General features: G+C 36.8%; 2 protein-coding genes across 9 annotated transcripts in view; one reads left to right on the top strand and one right to left on the bottom strand.

The window, feature by feature from the left end:
• LOC116171402 (facilitated trehalose transporter Tret1-like) overlaps window positions 1-17490 on the top strand; it is a 51299-nt gene that overhangs the window by 25937 nt on the left and 7872 nt on the right. The window contains exon 1 of one of the 3 annotated variants that reach the window (XM_031488218.1): window positions 13754-13953. The exons of the other annotated variants lie outside the window; for them this stretch is intronic. Within the exon in view, the coding sequence (XP_031344078.1) occupies window positions 13940-13953 (14 nt within the window). The 5' untranslated portion in view covers window positions 13754-13939. Of the gene's footprint in view, window positions 1-13753; window positions 13954-17490 lie in introns of those variants that run through there. 3 annotated transcript variants of the gene reach the window in all.
• LOC116171404 (facilitated trehalose transporter Tret1-like) overlaps window positions 849-17490 on the bottom strand; it is a 49183-nt gene continuing 32541 nt past the window's right edge. Inside the window, exons 1-5 of one of the 6 annotated variants that reach the window (XM_031488230.1) lie at window positions 9852-9961; window positions 2631-2795; window positions 2321-2538; window positions 2068-2270; window positions 849-2015 (exon numbers count right to left, since the gene is read on the bottom strand). In XM_031488230.1, coding sequence (XP_031344090.1) covers window positions 888-2015; window positions 2068-2270; window positions 2321-2435 — 1446 coding nt within the window. In that variant the 5' untranslated portion in view covers window positions 2436-2538; window positions 2631-2795; window positions 9852-9961 and the 3' untranslated portion in view covers window positions 849-887. Of the gene's footprint in view, window positions 2016-2067; window positions 2271-2320; window positions 2539-2630; window positions 2796-9851; window positions 9962-17490 lie in introns of those variants that run through there. The other 5 variants (XM_031488231.1, XM_031488234.1, XM_031488232.1 and 2 more) reach the window with 5 other exon arrangements.

Here is a 17490-nt window from a genome sequence, read left to right as displayed (position 1 = left end):
GTCATAAAATAGCATTTTTAAATGGTGATGGTACTAGTATTTCTGGAGACCTATCTGCCATGGTTAACACGTTGTAATATATTCAGTTCGATACACTTTAAAGGGGTAGGCAGTGCTGTTTTGGTAGTCCCGCCGTTACCATATTCCGTTTCCAATATTACTAACCGTATTATGGTCATGGTTTAAGGTCACGTCTCTCACGGAGTACTCGAAGTAGTCGTCGAAGTGCGTGAAGTACGTTTGGGCTGGTATCTTTATATAGATTGCCTGTTTGGGCATTTTTTTCTTCTCGGTAATCTGACTGGGGACATTTATTTGACATTGTTAGAAGATCTTATTGATCCAATGATAACCAACCTCATGGAATATAATGAGCGTTACATAGGAGACGAGGTGATATTTCAACAAAACGGGGCTCCTCCTCATTTTGCACAGAATGTTATACAGTTCTTGGACCTTAGGTTCCATGCTAGATGGGCTGGACGTAGGGATCCTATCCAATTACCAGCCAGATTTGTCACCGTTAGATTTGTTCTTCTGGGGGCCCATTTGAAATCTAAAATTTATGTAACAACCTGAATTTTTAGAAGAATTACGACAACGTATCGTATATACGAATGCAGTCAGATTACCCCCAGAAATATTACAAAACTTACGCCATTTTGAGGTAAATCTTTATTATTGTATGGAAGTTGTTGAACACACACTTAATAAAGTAATAAATTTTTATCTGTAATTTTGAATAATTGTTACGTTACGTTAAGCGGTCAAAATTAGCTGTTTTCAATGGGCCTCCCTGCATATGATCGGACTTTCTTCTTGGTATAGGGAAGCACCAAAATCATTACTTCAATTTTATAGGCAGTATTTATTTTGTTATATGGAACTTAACATACATTGCTATAATGTGCTTTGTTCGAATCCCTTCTTTGTATGTTATTATCTAACATGGCTACTTCTGAAAAGTGATTAATCACGTCTTCCAAATTCTTCCCTTCTGTTTCCGGAAGAGCAACATACAAGTATACTAACCCAACAAAACTAATCACAGCGTAAAATACATAAACCCCAACCATGGTGAACCCATTTACCATGTTTATAAATAACTTATTTGCTAAGAATATCATTAAATTATAACTAGCGCTCCCCAAACCACAACCGACCGCTCTCGTTTCGTGTGGAAAAACTTCTCCAAGCAAAACCCACGGCAACACTCTAATACCACAATGTCCAATAAATGCCAATAGAATTAATAGACATGACGGTATCCAATGATAGTGTGACGATGGAGAATTCACAGTTCCGTCATCAAGTTCTAAATACTTTACGCCTATTCGGTACGCATACGTAGCAATAACCACATTGCAAATTCCTATTCCGGAAAGAGACACAAAGGTCATTATACGTTTACCATAGGCTCGTACAAAAAATAAGCTAATCAAACAGCCCACCACTTCGGCTACTCCCAAAACAACTGTCGCGTGAAAATCGTCCATTGGTGCACGCATTGTTTCAAATAGACTCACGGCATAAGTTTGCAATGTGGTGTTTCCAGTAAAATGGGATAAGAAGAAAATAAACTCCATCAAGCCAAGAGGCCACAGGAAACCTTTTTTGGTATACGCCGCCAGTTTACTCCTCGGTTTCGGCTCAATTGCATTTCCTCTTGAATCGTTGACGCTTTTCTGGATGTCTGTACTGCAGCTGCAGCAAATCGCTTCAAATTCGTCTTGGACATTCTCTAGCGTCGTCCAGCCGCGCAGCCAAGCCAAGCTCACATGTGCGGCGTCCTCTTTGTTGTGCATAACCAACCAGTGTGGACTTTCTGGTATGTAAAACAGCAAAACGCAGGTTAATGCCGGAAACGAGCTAGAAATCAGCGCGGCTGTTCTCCAATGACACGAAGCACCTAGGACGATTTGTATCAACGTTCCGGTCACCGCCGATAGTGTACTCGTAGCAGATAGCATTCCTCTCAAATACGGTTGACATACTTCGGATTTATACGCTAAAATCTATTGAAAAAATATTTAGTCATGGTTATAAGGCAATGATTGTTGTTTTTACAGGCGCTTCTACCAAAGAGCACGCGAAGCCGCAAAGACAAAGTGCCAAGTAGATATGCCAGACTTCATTGGCGAACGGAAATATTATCCATGCCAGAAAAAGTAAAGGAGCTACAACTTGCACGGATCGCGTTCTCCCAATTGGTTGCGTTATGAATCCGGAAACGAGGCAACCGATCAGCGAACAGGTAAAGCTAATCGAACCTGTGAACCGATGTTCAATATTTAACTGCGATGGTTTTTAAAATACAAACCCATCCACGACATCTGGTCCTCGGTGATGTTGGATGACGCGCCGAAGTGTTCTTGGGACAGTTTGGGAATTAAAATGATGGGAAACCCTGCGACCATTCCATTTGACACCAGCATGATGTTGTTGACTAATACTGCTAGGATTTGGGACCACGCCGAGCGACGATCCGTTTCGGATTTTCTCGGTATGGATGTTGTTCCATATTTGGTTTCAATTGAACTGCAACGTAATTAGGAAGAATAACATATGTTTATACTAAAGCTGCTTACTACTAGTAGGACAATGGTGAAATTGTATTGTTGCATACCTACCTCTTGGTAGCCTACATATGACAATGTGAGTCAGTTGGTCATCCAATGGAGTATTATCCATAAAATGCAAAAGCCTGTCTTTCACTGACTTTTAACATGTGACATGGGATACACTGTATGTGGGGTAGTGCCAAGGACTCGGCGTTACAGTCAAACACGTATTGCCTAAAATAGAATTAAGCATCCATTGTGAATGTTAGCTGTTTCAACTTTGTTGGGTACGTGATTTAAAGGGGAGGAGTAAGGGTGGCAGGTTGGCACTAAAACATCGTTTAGTGTAGTATCAATTTTTAAGCTTGGTAAGTACAAACATCACGGTGAATAGATATTACAATGTATAAAAAGCGGTACGGTATCAGTTAATTAAAATGTATCGATTCCGTTGCGAGTTTATTCAGCAAATGTTCTTAACTCTTGAATTTTTGCTTACACTAATAAGCTCTTCATTTTATTTATTTTTTTTTTTAGTGAGCGCAGTTTCAGCCAAGGCTGCTCTACCAACCCAACTCACTATACATTTACAAATATCCATGCCGGAAACCGGATTCGAACCGTAGTACCATATCCGAGCTTAAACTCATCTGCGCCACACGGATTAAACTGAAATCTGAAGAAGTGGTGAAATGGAAAATCCGAAGAACCTGAAGAATTGAAACACAATTGAAAAATTCGAACCAATCGAAAATTGAAGAATCCAAAGAAATTAGTGATGACGAGCGAGAAAAATCGGGTGAATTCGAAAAGCATGAAAAACTTTGCAAAGCAACCAAAGAGCTCGAAGAGTTTGAACAATTTCAGGAATCTGAGGAAATGGATAATCGGAAAAACCGGTGGAATCCGAACAATCTGATGGATCAGAAACACTCTTCAAGATCTTCAAGATGCACCTGTAAATTTCGGTGAAAATAGGTGGAATCTTTAACGGCAAAACAGAAGGATGTAAGGCATCTGAAGATCGGAAAAATCCGAAGAAATGAAAGAATCTAAAAAACTATGGCTTCGTACACGATCTAAATTTAGTAGTGAAGTCAAGGTCAAAGTGAAGGTTCAAACAGGTTTTAACTGACAGAGTTGCTCAAAATTAATGAACAGCAATGGTCCCTTTTTCTATAGTCCTAAAACACAAATTTGCAAAGAAACTTGTTGATACATTTTGAAATGACTTTTTGATCGTGGTCACAGATGAACAGAAAAACATATACAATGCAAATAATGGCAGTAGGACAATTCCCACCCGAATATTTTACACTCAGACAATTCGCATCCGGATAATTCAGGCAGGTATTCCGCCACCCTAACATTTCGGCTCCTGGACAAATTCAGTAAGTATTTTGTGGTGGTTTGTGTACTGTATCCCTTAATGTAATTATGGTAGCATAATTTCTCTTCAGCTCTTTCGAAATTTTCATTTTTTTGTCGATCTAAAACTAGCCGATCTTCTACGAATTTGTAAGTCCACTGTAGGTGGTATGTCTTAATATGATTCGTAGTAGCATAATTTTTCTCACTTTTGGCAGCTCTTCGGGCTATGATCTTTCAGAAATATTGATTTTTCAGTTAATCCTAGCCAAGTCAATTTTAAATCCTCCACACTGCGACTCGAAGGCCTTTACCATCACAGTGAAAGCGATATGCGCCCTATACAACACGGTTTCAGATGCTGCTTGGTCGCAGATTCGCTCTGAGATGGTACCTGAATATATTTTTGAATTACCTACTATGTACAGGGTGTACATCGAAAAGTGGAACACAGGAGTTTAACATGGGAAATTACTTTTTCTTTGCGCAAACGTTTCCTAACTATTTTACGCAAAAATACTTCAAATAAAAGTTATAGAGATATAAATTCTGCATCTAAATCATGTGAAACGATTATTCTAACTCTTCTTGTACGCGAAAAAATTAATTATAAAGATTCACGAGTTTTTAGTCTAAGTAGCCATGGACTATGTTTTTCTTTTATCATAGTCCATGGCTACTTAGACTAAAGCTCGTGAGTTTTTATAATTAATTTTTTCGCGTACAAGAAGAGGTAGAATAATCGTTTCACATGATTTAGATGCAGAATTTATATCTCTATAACTTTTATTTGAAGTATTTTTGCGTAAAATAATTAGGAAACGTTTGCGCAAAGAAAAAGTAATTTCCCATGTTAAACGTCTATGTTCCACTTTTCCATTTACACCCTGTACATATACAGTGCGTTTTATTAAGAAGTAGTCATAGGAACTTACGTGGATTGTCTACTTTTAAATGACAAAATCTCTTTTAAAGGGCGCCTAATGTTATGCATCCAAAATAACTTCATAAAACAAATAAATATATGGCTGCCATTATTCATTAATTTGCATATTGTTGCTTTGACTTCACAGAAAATAAATCTCTTACGCTCCTTGAACTGTTACCGGCACTATACCAATTTTCAAAGCAAAAATATTCAAATTAATTGTTTCAAGAAGTTATTTTGGTTGCATAAAATTAGGCGCACTTAAGAAGAGATTTTGTCATTTAAAAAAGTAGACATAGGGAGAAACAATACATGTAATTCCCTATGTCTACTTCTTAATAAATAGCAATGTATAAATATTACCAAATTAACAGTGAATAGGTAATTTCTAATTTGTTCATTTAAATTCAAACGTGAAATTTTCGACGTATCGGTGGGTAAACGAGAAGAATTGTTTATTTTTTTGAATTGTAACCTATAACGTTTGCATCATAAATAAAGCAGACCTGCTTTTGACAGTATTTATTGATTTAAAGGTATAATTCAAGTAACGTATCGATGGGATACTTAAATTGTCGCTTTATCTGAGCACAATGTTCCCAATTTTTCTTGTCATAAATCTACCTAACTTAAGTTTTGGATGTATCAATACTATATTATTTACTGAATAGGACATATCTAGGATATAGTTGTGTATTTATATAGGCAAAGCAAAAAAGATAAGTTTTATACAACGAGCAAGGAGCAGCTAAGGAGCAACTACAAGTCAACGAGTCAGTAAGTAAAATCAGTGGCGTACCGACATGGAGGATAATATTTTCAACCATATACATCGTGAAACATCACAAGCTCGGAGAAGTTTTAATAATGTAAAGAAATTGAACAATAAGGGAAAACTGGGATTACTCTGAAACAAAGGTGCAAAAACCCTGAGGAGTCCAAAGAATTTAAACATTGAAGAATCACAAATTTAGAAATGAAAAGAATCCCGAACTAAACACTTGAAAGGATCTTAAAAACTGAAGAAATATAAAAAATTTAAAGAAACAAGAAAATTCGAAAAACGGAAAGAGCTTAGGTAATCAGAAAAATTCCCCTATTCGGCACAACACGGAACATCCGAAGAAATACAATAAAACGTCTGTTTGTAGAACCACATTCGGCTTATTTAAATCTATTGGTTCTATCCCTATCTGTGTGTGTACCTGAGAAAACATTCAGAAAAAGATGTACAGGGTGGTTCAAATTCGTGGCTCATCCAAAAGGGGGCCACAGTTCCCGATTTTTGTGACAAAAAAACTTATTTGAAATTTTTGAAAAATCGTTAAAAATAATTGAGGTATCAACGGAAAACTGAAAATGTCAAATTTTGTTTTCATTGTCCCTAGCTTAAACGGTCGGAAATGGACTGTTCTAGTTAGCACTTCTATGGGCACTTTTCTTCGGAGAATCTGAATCTGTGGTCAGAATTTCCATAACGCGCTAGATATAGAAGCTACAGGCTACTACTTTCTTATTCTTTATGGGCGCTATATTGGATTTATACGAAATAAGATAGGCTTTTGGGGACATAGAGAAGGATTTATTTAGTTGCCTGTGTAAGATTCCGTTTTTAGGAGAATTTTGGGAAAGAAATTTCCCTTGCGTGATAGTATTGTCCGTCCGTCTGTCCGCCCGTCTGTCCGTTCGTCTGTTCGTCCGTCTGTTCGTCTGTCCGCCTGTTCCTCGTCTAACTCGAGAACGAAAAGAGAGTCAAATCTTCGTCAATCCATTCCTACGGGTTCAAGGATCAGTATTATTGATATATGAACCAGATTAAAAGTCGTGTTTCCGAACGCGAGCTGAGTGTCAAAAAATGCTCCAACTGACAATCATATGGGATTCTTCGTATCTTGTTTTAATATACCGCTACCACTATAATAGACTGCTATCAGTGCATAATCTTCCATTATTCAACACAATAAATCAAAAATACAGCTATATATAAATTTGATACTTGTACTGGCTTTTTAGACAAACCATAAGCTACATAACTGCCAAACACTGGTCTGATCAGAACAATTCTTGAACTGCAGATTTGTTTTTTCGCTCGCCTTGCCCCGTTACAAGTAACTTTTTATTTTTAGCCCGCGAGATTCGACCTTTAATCGGCGGTTTGGTAAACCGTTTTTTTTTTCATTTGAAGTGGAAGTACAATCTGTGGGGCCCTCTTTTTTTAATTTTATATTGTTTGAACTGGTTCCAGTTCTTCTTTCTTATTCAACATATTGTCCTATAGGTGTTTTGTGAATCCTAAGAAATATCCAGAGTAAAGGGCATTTTCCAACTCGTGTTGGAAAGTGCTATTATGGCCACTTTCTCAGTTCATCCGTCCGTCCAAGGCCCCAACTGCTTCTACAGCTTTCAATATTTAGTTGGTTCTTTTTGACTTCGGTAGCTCATAGTGCTCACATCTGACCCAAGAAAAATCTTGACGATTAATGTGCGCATGCGCAGGCTGCGAATATCAATTTTTTTCTTATTTTCTATTATGTAGAAATTTCAATCACAGATAGTTCCAGTAAAAGCAAACCCATCGCATACCTACACTAAAAATCGGATGTACGCATGTGCAGACTGCACAATGTTAACTCTTATTTATAACGATATTTTTTGAAATTTGCACTAAAGATGCTTCTAGTAAAAGGAAACATTACATGTTATGCAGACTTTCGAATTCATAGCTATTTTTTGAAATGTTAGCCACAGATGTTTCTAGTAAAAGCAAACATATCGCATATTGTAAAAATGAGATGTACGCATGCGCAGACTGAGCAATACCAGCTTTATAGACCTTTCTTTGAAATTTTAACCACAGATGCTTCTAGTAAAGGTAAACATATCACATATTGAAAAAATCAGATGTGCGCATGCAAAGATTGCCCAATGCGGCAATACCAACTTTCCTATTTATGGACTATGGAGACTTTTTTTATAAACATTTAGAAAAACTAAACTATGATCCCTTAGAAAGTTACATGTTTTAGCATGAACATGACGTAAGATGATTGAATTTTTTTCCAACCTGCGAAGAAATTTTGAAAAAATCATTGCACCATTGATCTATTAAGAAATGAGAAAATAGTTCATGTTTCTATGCCACGTCTATTTTGAAACTGTCTAAGGGATTATAGTTCTGCATCAAACATTCAAGATGCACTCTTCTAAATGTCTGAAAAATGGGGAACTTATTATTGACTGTTTCACAGAACTTTCTTCGAGCTAAGCTGCCTAGATAAAAGTTACTCTTGCAAATTGTATTTTATTGCTTTAGTGAACAGGTTAAATTCGACCTTTTAAAAAGGCCATTCTGAATGAAATACCTTTTTTTAACCATTGACATCATGGATCATGCCATAGCATAAGGTATTGATTTAGTACACACTTTCACGAAATCTATGTCTTCAGTTTTATTTTGTGAACTTTGGGCTTTACGCAAAATAAAACTAATGATGAAACAAAATTTTGATGGAACACGGGGAAAGGGAAAAAGATCAATGGCCAAAACCTATGTAACTGAAGGGATCACCACTTCAATTCGCTACGTGCTGGATTCTATATCAGTCATTCTAAATTAGAATTATTAATCAGTCTAGTTTAGCTCTGTCGGCCGGCCTTTGCTTTCAGATAACCTCTGTCAGTTGATATTTGAACGACAAAATAATCGTAATTAATAGATTGTTTGTCCTTTTCACTTTGCAAGACTAGCATAATCATGCTAGCACTGTCTACATTATCCTATTTACAAACAAAATTCAAACGAAAGAAACCATCTAATTTAACGCGCCATTACTTACACGCAATCATTTAGTAAACAGTGTAAACAACTTAATGGTAACGAACAGAACACAAGGACGTTTTCAGGAAGAGTTTCTGAAAAATTTCTTTTTCCTCCACTCCAAGGGCTCGAATTTGTTAGGAAACCATACGCTATAAAAGAACTTTCTGATGGAATATAAGAAAGCCACTCCCTTGCATAAAACAGTGCAAACAACCTTTACATCGTATTGAACCAGGAAATGGTTATACCAATATCACACTCTGTTTCCAGTTTATGAGCATAAGTCAGTAGAAGGGGAGTAATACGCACACTGCATTATGCTGCGATCTCTCTCTAATAAACATTTTTATTTCTCTGATAATTAGGTCCCCCTACGTCACCAAACAATTTTTCCATTGATATTCGGAAGTTTTTCTTCACTTATCATAAGTGATTATATTTAGCTGCACGCCAGTTCATTTACTCTGGTAACGATTAGCGTGTTGTTTTTGTTGTTGTTTTGAAGCTGGTTTCGATTTTTTAATGTTTTACCTCTAAACCTAGATTGCCCATTTAGTTGACCTTTAGTCACACTACTATGCGTCACATTTTTTGACTCGCGATAATTTTCTGCGAATTCTCTACATTTTCTAGCAATTGCACTTAATGCACTTCTTGGAAGTTTCCGTTTCAAGTGATACCTATGGGTACACAAACTGCGAGACTCTGCATTTGTCTCATTGTGTCAGATGAGACAACATGGAGACAAAAAATGGGGGAGGTTTCTAGAAGCTAATTTCAATATGATGCATTTTAAGAATTAAAAAATAATGATCTGTGGGGTTGTCACATACCTATACCAGGAATTGTTTCATTTTTAAAAGCATACCAGATGTTTGAAATTTATTTGCATACGGTATTCTAGACTAATCAAATTTAAAAATTGCAGAAATTTTTTGAATTTTTCAAAAGAAAACTGGTTTTGGTTTTTCGCTTTAACATAAGTTAGGTTGCACTTAGAACATTATTTTCCAGTTTCACAAGTGATGGCAATTGACCAATAATTAAAAGTAGTAACAGGAGACGCTTGCGCTTTTAGTCTAATATTTTTAATGATTGGTTAACCTGTGAAACTAGACATATAAGATAGTTTCTTTGCCTGTGTCTAATTTAAAACAAACGTAACAATACATACCTCTGCATATTCATGGTAATACCTACTTAATACTCTCACTGATTTAAACCAGTCGACTGATCACCACTAACTAATTAAAGTGTGTATGCGGAAGCTCTACAAATAATAAGCGAAAAAATCTTTCTTTTCGCACATCGATCAAAGTGCTTTAATCGAGGTTGCACCAGTATCGATGAAAATTTTTCCTCTTCGTCATTTTTTATCATTTCGTTTGTTATGCCAACATAAATAAAAAATAACTTGAGAGTATTGATTTCTGGTTAGCCGCGTATCAGTTCCACTTGCGTCACTTTAGGTACCTCATAGAAATGTACTGGGTTGATTAAGAAATCATTCCACTGACCAATAACATGGAAATTAAATCAATGATTCACAGTGAAAGCCCAAATCGCCATCCCAGATAGGGGGATCCACGTCCTGAGCAAAGCTAATACGTCAACTCGCTTCTGCTTAGCGATCGGTGTACCTCAGATTACTCGAGGAAATAATCGCACGCAAAACCCCCAAAATTAGCAGCTTTACATAGAATTTTGCTTGTGCCCGTTCCGATTCTGTCATTATTCACAGAAAAAGGTGTGAGAAATGAAATTTCGTATTTGATGAATGTTTTTTAAGAATAAGTGAGCCTTGGAGAAGGAATTTTTGGAAATGTAATTGAAGAAAATTACTTAAAGCCGTGAGTTCCCAGTTCATGCATGGCTCCTGAAACGAGAACTGATCTTTGGGCCTCTAACAGCAACTTTTTTTAGCTGGTTTAATGAAACTGAATAGTGAAATAGATTGCGTTAACTGGGAGATTTTGCTGTACTTGTCAGTCAGTGGAAGAACTTCTCCTTTTCTGGACACTAGGGGTTACGTTTCGACCACTTTTGACATAAGTTTTCTGGATTCGCAACAATTAGTTTTGTAACAAATGAGAATTCACGTTTGAACTATACTATTCGATCAAAAATGAGTTGCTGGCGAGTCAACTTTGGAATTTTTGTTTCCTTGCCGTCATTGATTTCAACGAAGTATATGGGCGAAATCACTTGTTGTCGGTCCATTCTTCTAGGACTCATTTTTTTGGATTTTTTTATTACACTTTCGCTCTTCTTCAAAAACAGCTAACGTCAGAGGCTCAGAGCAAAATCTTACGATATCTTATGCTCTATACTATACCTACACCACTTCTTGCTGGGGAATTTCTGATGATATCGGAATTTCTACTAAAATTCAGAAAAGTAAATTCTTCGTGGTGTAAAGACGACAAAAGTATGTAACCCGATGGGGCAGATTTAAGTTAATTTCCCGAACTGGTCACGGTTATTGTAAAGGGAGCTGGATAGAGTGTTTAGGTTTTTTCATTTTAAATTAGTAATTAGAACACACGGGTGTCAGCGCTAGTCTGGCGGGCGATAACACAATTTTAATAGCTTTTACATGACCAAAATAGCTTAATCGAAATCTCTCATAATGTTACTACAACGCAGCGTTAGGAACGTGAACTTAGCTGGTAAGTTGAAAAACTTAAAACGAAAATTCGCGTGTGTAGCCCGTAGCGATTTGCATTCAAATAAAAATTGTTCGGTTGGCAAAGGAGAAACTCTCATTGGAAATAATAATAAACGTGTACTGTGCTAGAAGGAAGTAATTTCATTGGTTATTAAATCAAGGATAGTCCGTGCAATTTTAAAAACAGTATTGCACAATACGAACGATCGCGGAAACTCGGACGCGGGAATTTAAAATCAACTCCAATAGGTGTTGTTCAATTAAGCGATGGTATTGTTAATCATCCGCTATAAATAACCTTGTACGCAATTAACGCGTATCAAATTAACTCCGTCATTTAGATTACGCAACATCGCGTATTGCTGAGGAGTTTGCAACCAGCAAAGCCTCCCCGCTACGAATCAAGAGTTTTTGTTTCCATTCCACGAGTTCTAAATAGAGTATTATCGAGATTTCCAAGGTTGGACGACCCAATGTGTAGTTTTAGACGTCTTACGGTTAAGGTAAAGTGTATTTTGCTATTTGTATTCAGTAGGGACCATTCAGAAATATCCTTTAAAGATTCAATCTAGTCATTTTGTACGTGTTTAAATTCTTTAAATGAAGTTTGCCAGTCGTGTATGAGCTCAGTTAGGAGAAATTAATAAGTTTTCTATATTAATTCAATATTAAGTACTAGAAATCTTCTAATTGAGTTAAATCTATAAATGCTAGGTTCTCAAGTTGTGTGTAAAAAAATAAAAAAATAAAAAGTGGTCACTTACAATATCGCAGTACAGTTTTGGATACTGGCCGATCGATCGAATTATCTAAATTTCAATATATGTCAATATTTTTGATTTTGTGTATTGATTTTCCATCAAAGTGGTCGAAGGCGGAAGAGATTTCCGGTTGAAAACAAATAAGTTCAGTTTGCTAATGAAAATGTAGAAAAGTATTTCAGTAAAGTTGAGCTAGCCGTGAATAATACATTTTGGGCAAAAATCTAACATTACCGTAAAAAGATAAAACGTAATAAACATATACAGCGGATAAAAAGCTGCAGAGCACCTCGGTGTGACCCTACGGGGTCATTGGATTTAACCCATTTTCAATAGACTTGTGCCAACTGTGCAAAGTTTGAACCGAATAAGTTCAAGCGTTTGCCAGAGACAGAGAGGCGTGACGCTACGGGGTCATTGGATTTGACCTATTTTCAATAGGCTTCTTACATGTGGCATATCGGTTAACTTCGCAAAGTTTGAACCGAATCCGTCCAAGCGTTTGGCAGTTATCGTGTTCACGGGCAGATGGACAGACAGACACCATCGACTCCCCTATAAAGCTTGTATCACTTTGCTCTGCCGCTTCATAAAACGATCAGCGATATCCGCACCATGAAATGTAGCCCCTGTTACAGTGTTTACATTCGTGCCTGAAAAAAACCCTGTAATATGAAATTCAAATAAGTACGCCACCATTTAGTCACAGAAAGTGGCTGTATTGATATCATCCGGAATTCCATGTTGACGCCATTTTTGTTTTATCCTAAACCTTTTGTCATCAATTATGACGGAGACATTAATTTTTTAGAAATCGATTGTTTTCAGTTTTGTTTAACTTCTCATCCGATAAGCTTTTTTTAACAAAATTTTAATTAGCCAAACACATTTTTAACATGATTTCAATGTTAAATAATTAAAGTTACTCATGCAATTCCACAAGTATATGTCAGTACTACCCAGGGACACCACTTACAAGGTATACTTTTAGTTAGAAAAGAAAGCATCAAAACGCATGTTTAACCCCAAAAGCTCTTTAGCACCAGAAACCACAATTCCCTCATTTTTTGGCTATCGGTCCAAAGTCGATAAAGCTGGGAGCTGCATTTTGGAATTTCGCCTTAATAGTCAATTCTATCAAAGTACCAACGAGGGAACAATTCGAAATACTTTTCACATAAACCGATAACTAGGTTCATTACACTGGCGTAACCCCATATCTCTTTTTTTTCTGTATGCCAGTTTTTCATGCATATATCGTTCTCTTATACCTACATTCTGGTAATGAAAAATGTGCTCATCAAATAAAGTCTTTATAACATTTTGAAAATTGTTACGCAAGTGTAATTGTTGGTTAAATAGCAATTTGACTGCTGTCAAATCCATGGAATGTACTGCTTTCTTTTGGGATGCTCTTCTACGTAAGGTATTAGTAATGGTTTGTTATGGGAAATTTTGCCAGAGATACATCTAAAGGAGCAGATGGAGAATATACTGGAAGCGCACGGGTCTATTCAAAAGAACTTGAACTTGAGTAATACCATTGTACCATACAATGCTAATACCTTGAAAATAAATCCCGTACTCTTTACGCAACACGTTTCCTTGTCATAAAAATTATAATTACCGCACGTAGAATGTAGTTGGATGTAGTTAAAGTTGAGTTTGCGAGATGATTTCTTGGGGATTTGCTAATCTCGGAGTAGTAAGTGATAGCGTAGCGGTTAAAGAAAGTGGATCTGTCGTTAATTCAGTAGTTATCCAAACTTATCACATAATAGACGTGATTGTTTCTATGCATTTATCGAACGTGAAACGCGTATAAGGAGTGCAATGCTGTTTAAACAGTAAGTGAATTACAATTAAATACCTAGTCTTTGGGGAATGCAGTTTGACATTGCGGCTGCATTCACTTTCACTTTTTATATCATGCATAGGTTTCACTAAACCGGAATCTAATCATTTAGCAGATCTTTTCTGTTTCTTTATTCACGAGCAACCTAGAGATCGTTCATGATTTTAGACTTTCTGTCCGTCCGTCCGTCCGTGTACATGATAACTCCTTCTAACTGTATCTTTACTTCTTCATATTCTTTACTCATCAGCATTACTTTTGCCTTGCCGATGTTTACCTTCATTCCAAACTCCCTTCCATCCAATATTCATCCATCATTCGTTGTAGTTCGTCTCTGTTTTTGAAATTTCGTTGTACGTTGCAGCTGCCGTTCTCCCCTCCACGTTATACAACCTGCTTTTTTTAAAACGAAGTAGCGTAATAAATAGCTGGGTTATAAGGTAGTAGCCTGGTACCATTTATCGATGTTTACCTTATTGGTGGATGATTAATTGAGGAGGCTCTTTACACATAAACATTTAAAGGCCGCCTGGCATAGATTCGAAATCCTCCGCCACTCCATTCTGCAGATATTTGCACTGAAAACTTTGACATCAACAATAGATATGTCTCGTGCTGACGTTCCACTTGCCTTGTAGGAGTTCCCTCTTCCGACGCTTCGTTGTCAAGGTATTTGCTTCGACTTCACCAATAGAGATGTCTCGTCCGGTCGATTCATTTTGCCTTTGAGAGTACTTTCCTCCAATAAACCGTTTTCGAGATATTCGCTCTTAAAGTTTTGATATCAGCGATGGATTGGATATATTTCTTGCAGACGTCTCAATCGCCCTTTATGAGTAGTACCCTCTTTCGACTATCTGTTCTGGAGATATAAGGGAATATATCCAATCACGGTAAGGGATCGAAGAGAACTATGGTTGGGAGAAATTAATTCTTTTCGTTGACACCTACTATGAAGGATAAACCCAGTTCCAGTCTCCCCCCCCCCCAAGCCCCCTCTTTTGATAAGGAGTCAGAAAAAAGGGCGGTGGTTTGTAGAAAACGTTTCCTTTCGTTGAGACGTTTCATCGGAATACCATGAAAGATAAAATTAATTTATACCCCCCGGCCCCGTCACTCACTGATCTTGGGAAAGAGTCGCTCGGGACTCGGGAGAGTTATAGTTTGTACAAAGTTGTAAAAATGTGTTACTTGGCACCACTAAAGGCATGCGTATGCAAAATCTGAGACCAATTGGTTGTAAAAGTTATGCACTTTCAAAAACAGCATCTCAGGAAATAATTCATGCCCCTCTCCCTTTAAGACAGCGAAATTTGATGGCCGCCTGGCGCACTTTCAAGGTATAGGCTATCATTGCAAAAAATCCAGAACTCTAGGTCCATTCCTCTAGAAGTAGTTCAAAACGGTAGAAGTGGGTCCGGAGGAACGGACAGGAGGACGACAAAACGCAAATAATACCACATTTTTTTTAGTTTTTAAAAAATGCCCTCAAAAATGTGATTTTAAAGTTTAAACAACATTTTTATGCTGAAATACTAATTTTTCATATTTTTTTGTGTTAACACGGAAGCAATCAAGTGCACCAAAAATTGTTTGGTAGAGTTTCCAGTTTAGAATATAAAAAACAAAATCCCGTTGGTTACATGTAAATTCATTCATTTTTGGCGAAATCCGAGTCCGAGGCACTCGACTATTGATAGTTTTCGAGATATTGGAGAAAAACTTAAAAAAGGGACCTAACATTTACAATGGTAACATGTTGCGCACTTCTCCGCAATTGGGGCTTTTGGATATGTTCAAGAGGAAAGAAAATTACCTACTTGCTGGAATTCTATTGCTAACTTTATAGTTAGGTACATTTTTATAGGCTGTTAAATTCAAGAAAGAAAGTATGTTTTTTAGGTTTCTAGGAAGACTTGCGGTCAAATTTTAAAACTTCTAAGATCAAAAAGAAACTTTCTAAGATCACAAAAAAGTTTTTTGCGATTTTTAGTAAACAGATTTTTGAAAAGATTTCAATGAATAGGTATGTCTAAGAAGATTCCTAAAGCATTGGAAAGAAGATCCAGCAGTTCAGAATGCATCTGTCTGCCTCAGGTTGGGCTAGTCCTTAGTACCTAATGGGTTGGATTGATCCTCTTTAACACTCGCTTTAATAATATTCGTCGTGTTTGGTGTGTGTCCTTAATATATGTATTGCGTTGAGGAGAAGCATCCTATGCTATTGTAGGGAATCCAGGAAGAAATGAAAGACATTTTTTTGGGAACGGCCATGCCTTCATTATGGATATACTGTGCGATCAAAAATGAGTTGCTGTCGAATCACCTTTGGAGTTTTGATTTACATGCGGAAAATCATATTTAATATGAACTTCCAAAGGCGACTCGACAACAACTCATTTTTGATCGCCCCGAGGATCGCCCGTTACTTATATGCATTGGTCATACACATTACTTTCTTAAAAATTAGAAACAATCGTTTCCGGGCCGATTTGGAACACTTTGCTTTTGTTCATTTCTTGAGGCGAGGTAGGTAGGTAGCTTTGATATCAATTTCCATGTAAAAGGGGAGGCCATCTTTAATTTCTCAAAAAAGACGCAAGGATCCAATTGAATATATGTACAATCGTTGGCAGAATTTATGGTCCTAGGTTTCACACTGCAAGAACATACATCAGAGTGGCATATCTTACGACGATACGTTAGTTAACTATCTTGTTCCCACAAGAAAGATAGGAAAGATAAGACTGGTGAATGATTCGTCTTCTATAAAGAAAAAGAACTATCAAATTAAATCGATAAGAGTACCACATCGTAGTAAGGCTGGACAGACATCTTTAAGTACCCTTCAAAAATGTCATTTATTGCTCCTAATACTTGAACAAATACTTGAATTTAAAGGTATAGCTGAAACAGTACATCTATTAAGCAACATGGTTTCCACGTTTAACAACCAAGACCTCATTTCTAAGAGACTATTAAACCACGGTCTAGGAACGTAAGATTCGTATAATAGGTACCTACTTAAAGTTGTTATAAATTGTTGATGTTTAGTATCACAAATGTAAATAGAGTATAGGTATTTATATCTGTGTTAGTATAAAAAGTTTATTTTAATCATTAAATGTAGGTACACAAAAATAACAATTAAAAAAATAACTCGGTAGTTTTTTCTACGACTCCTTTGGAAAACAATACATTTCATCAAATCCAAATGCTTGTGAAAATGACGTATTGCGTTTTCTCGTCTCAACTCATGTCTCATGTTTTGCCCATTAGAAAACAAAACCCACATGTGCTTTTTGCTTTCCACTTATTGGTGTGGCATAAACATAGAAAGTGTCTGTTAAATAATTTTTTATAATGACTTTTACTGGTGTAGACAGGGGTAGATGGGGCCGGCGGGATAATGGGAAGTTTCCCGGTGGGTGGGACTGGCAGCGTCACTCAAAATTAAAAACACAAAACAGACAAAGAGCTGTGCTATACGCCACCACTTACAAGAAATTTTGATTTCTTCTACGGTGAT

Source organism: Photinus pyralis, unplaced genomic scaffold, assembly GCF_008802855.1.
Source record: "Photinus pyralis isolate 1611_PpyrPB1 unplaced genomic scaffold, Ppyr1.3 Ppyr1.4_LG5, whole genome shotgun sequence".
NCBI lineage: Eukaryota > Metazoa > Arthropoda > Insecta > Coleoptera > Lampyridae > Photinus > Photinus pyralis.
This window is presented reverse-complemented; position numbering and strand designations above follow the sequence as displayed.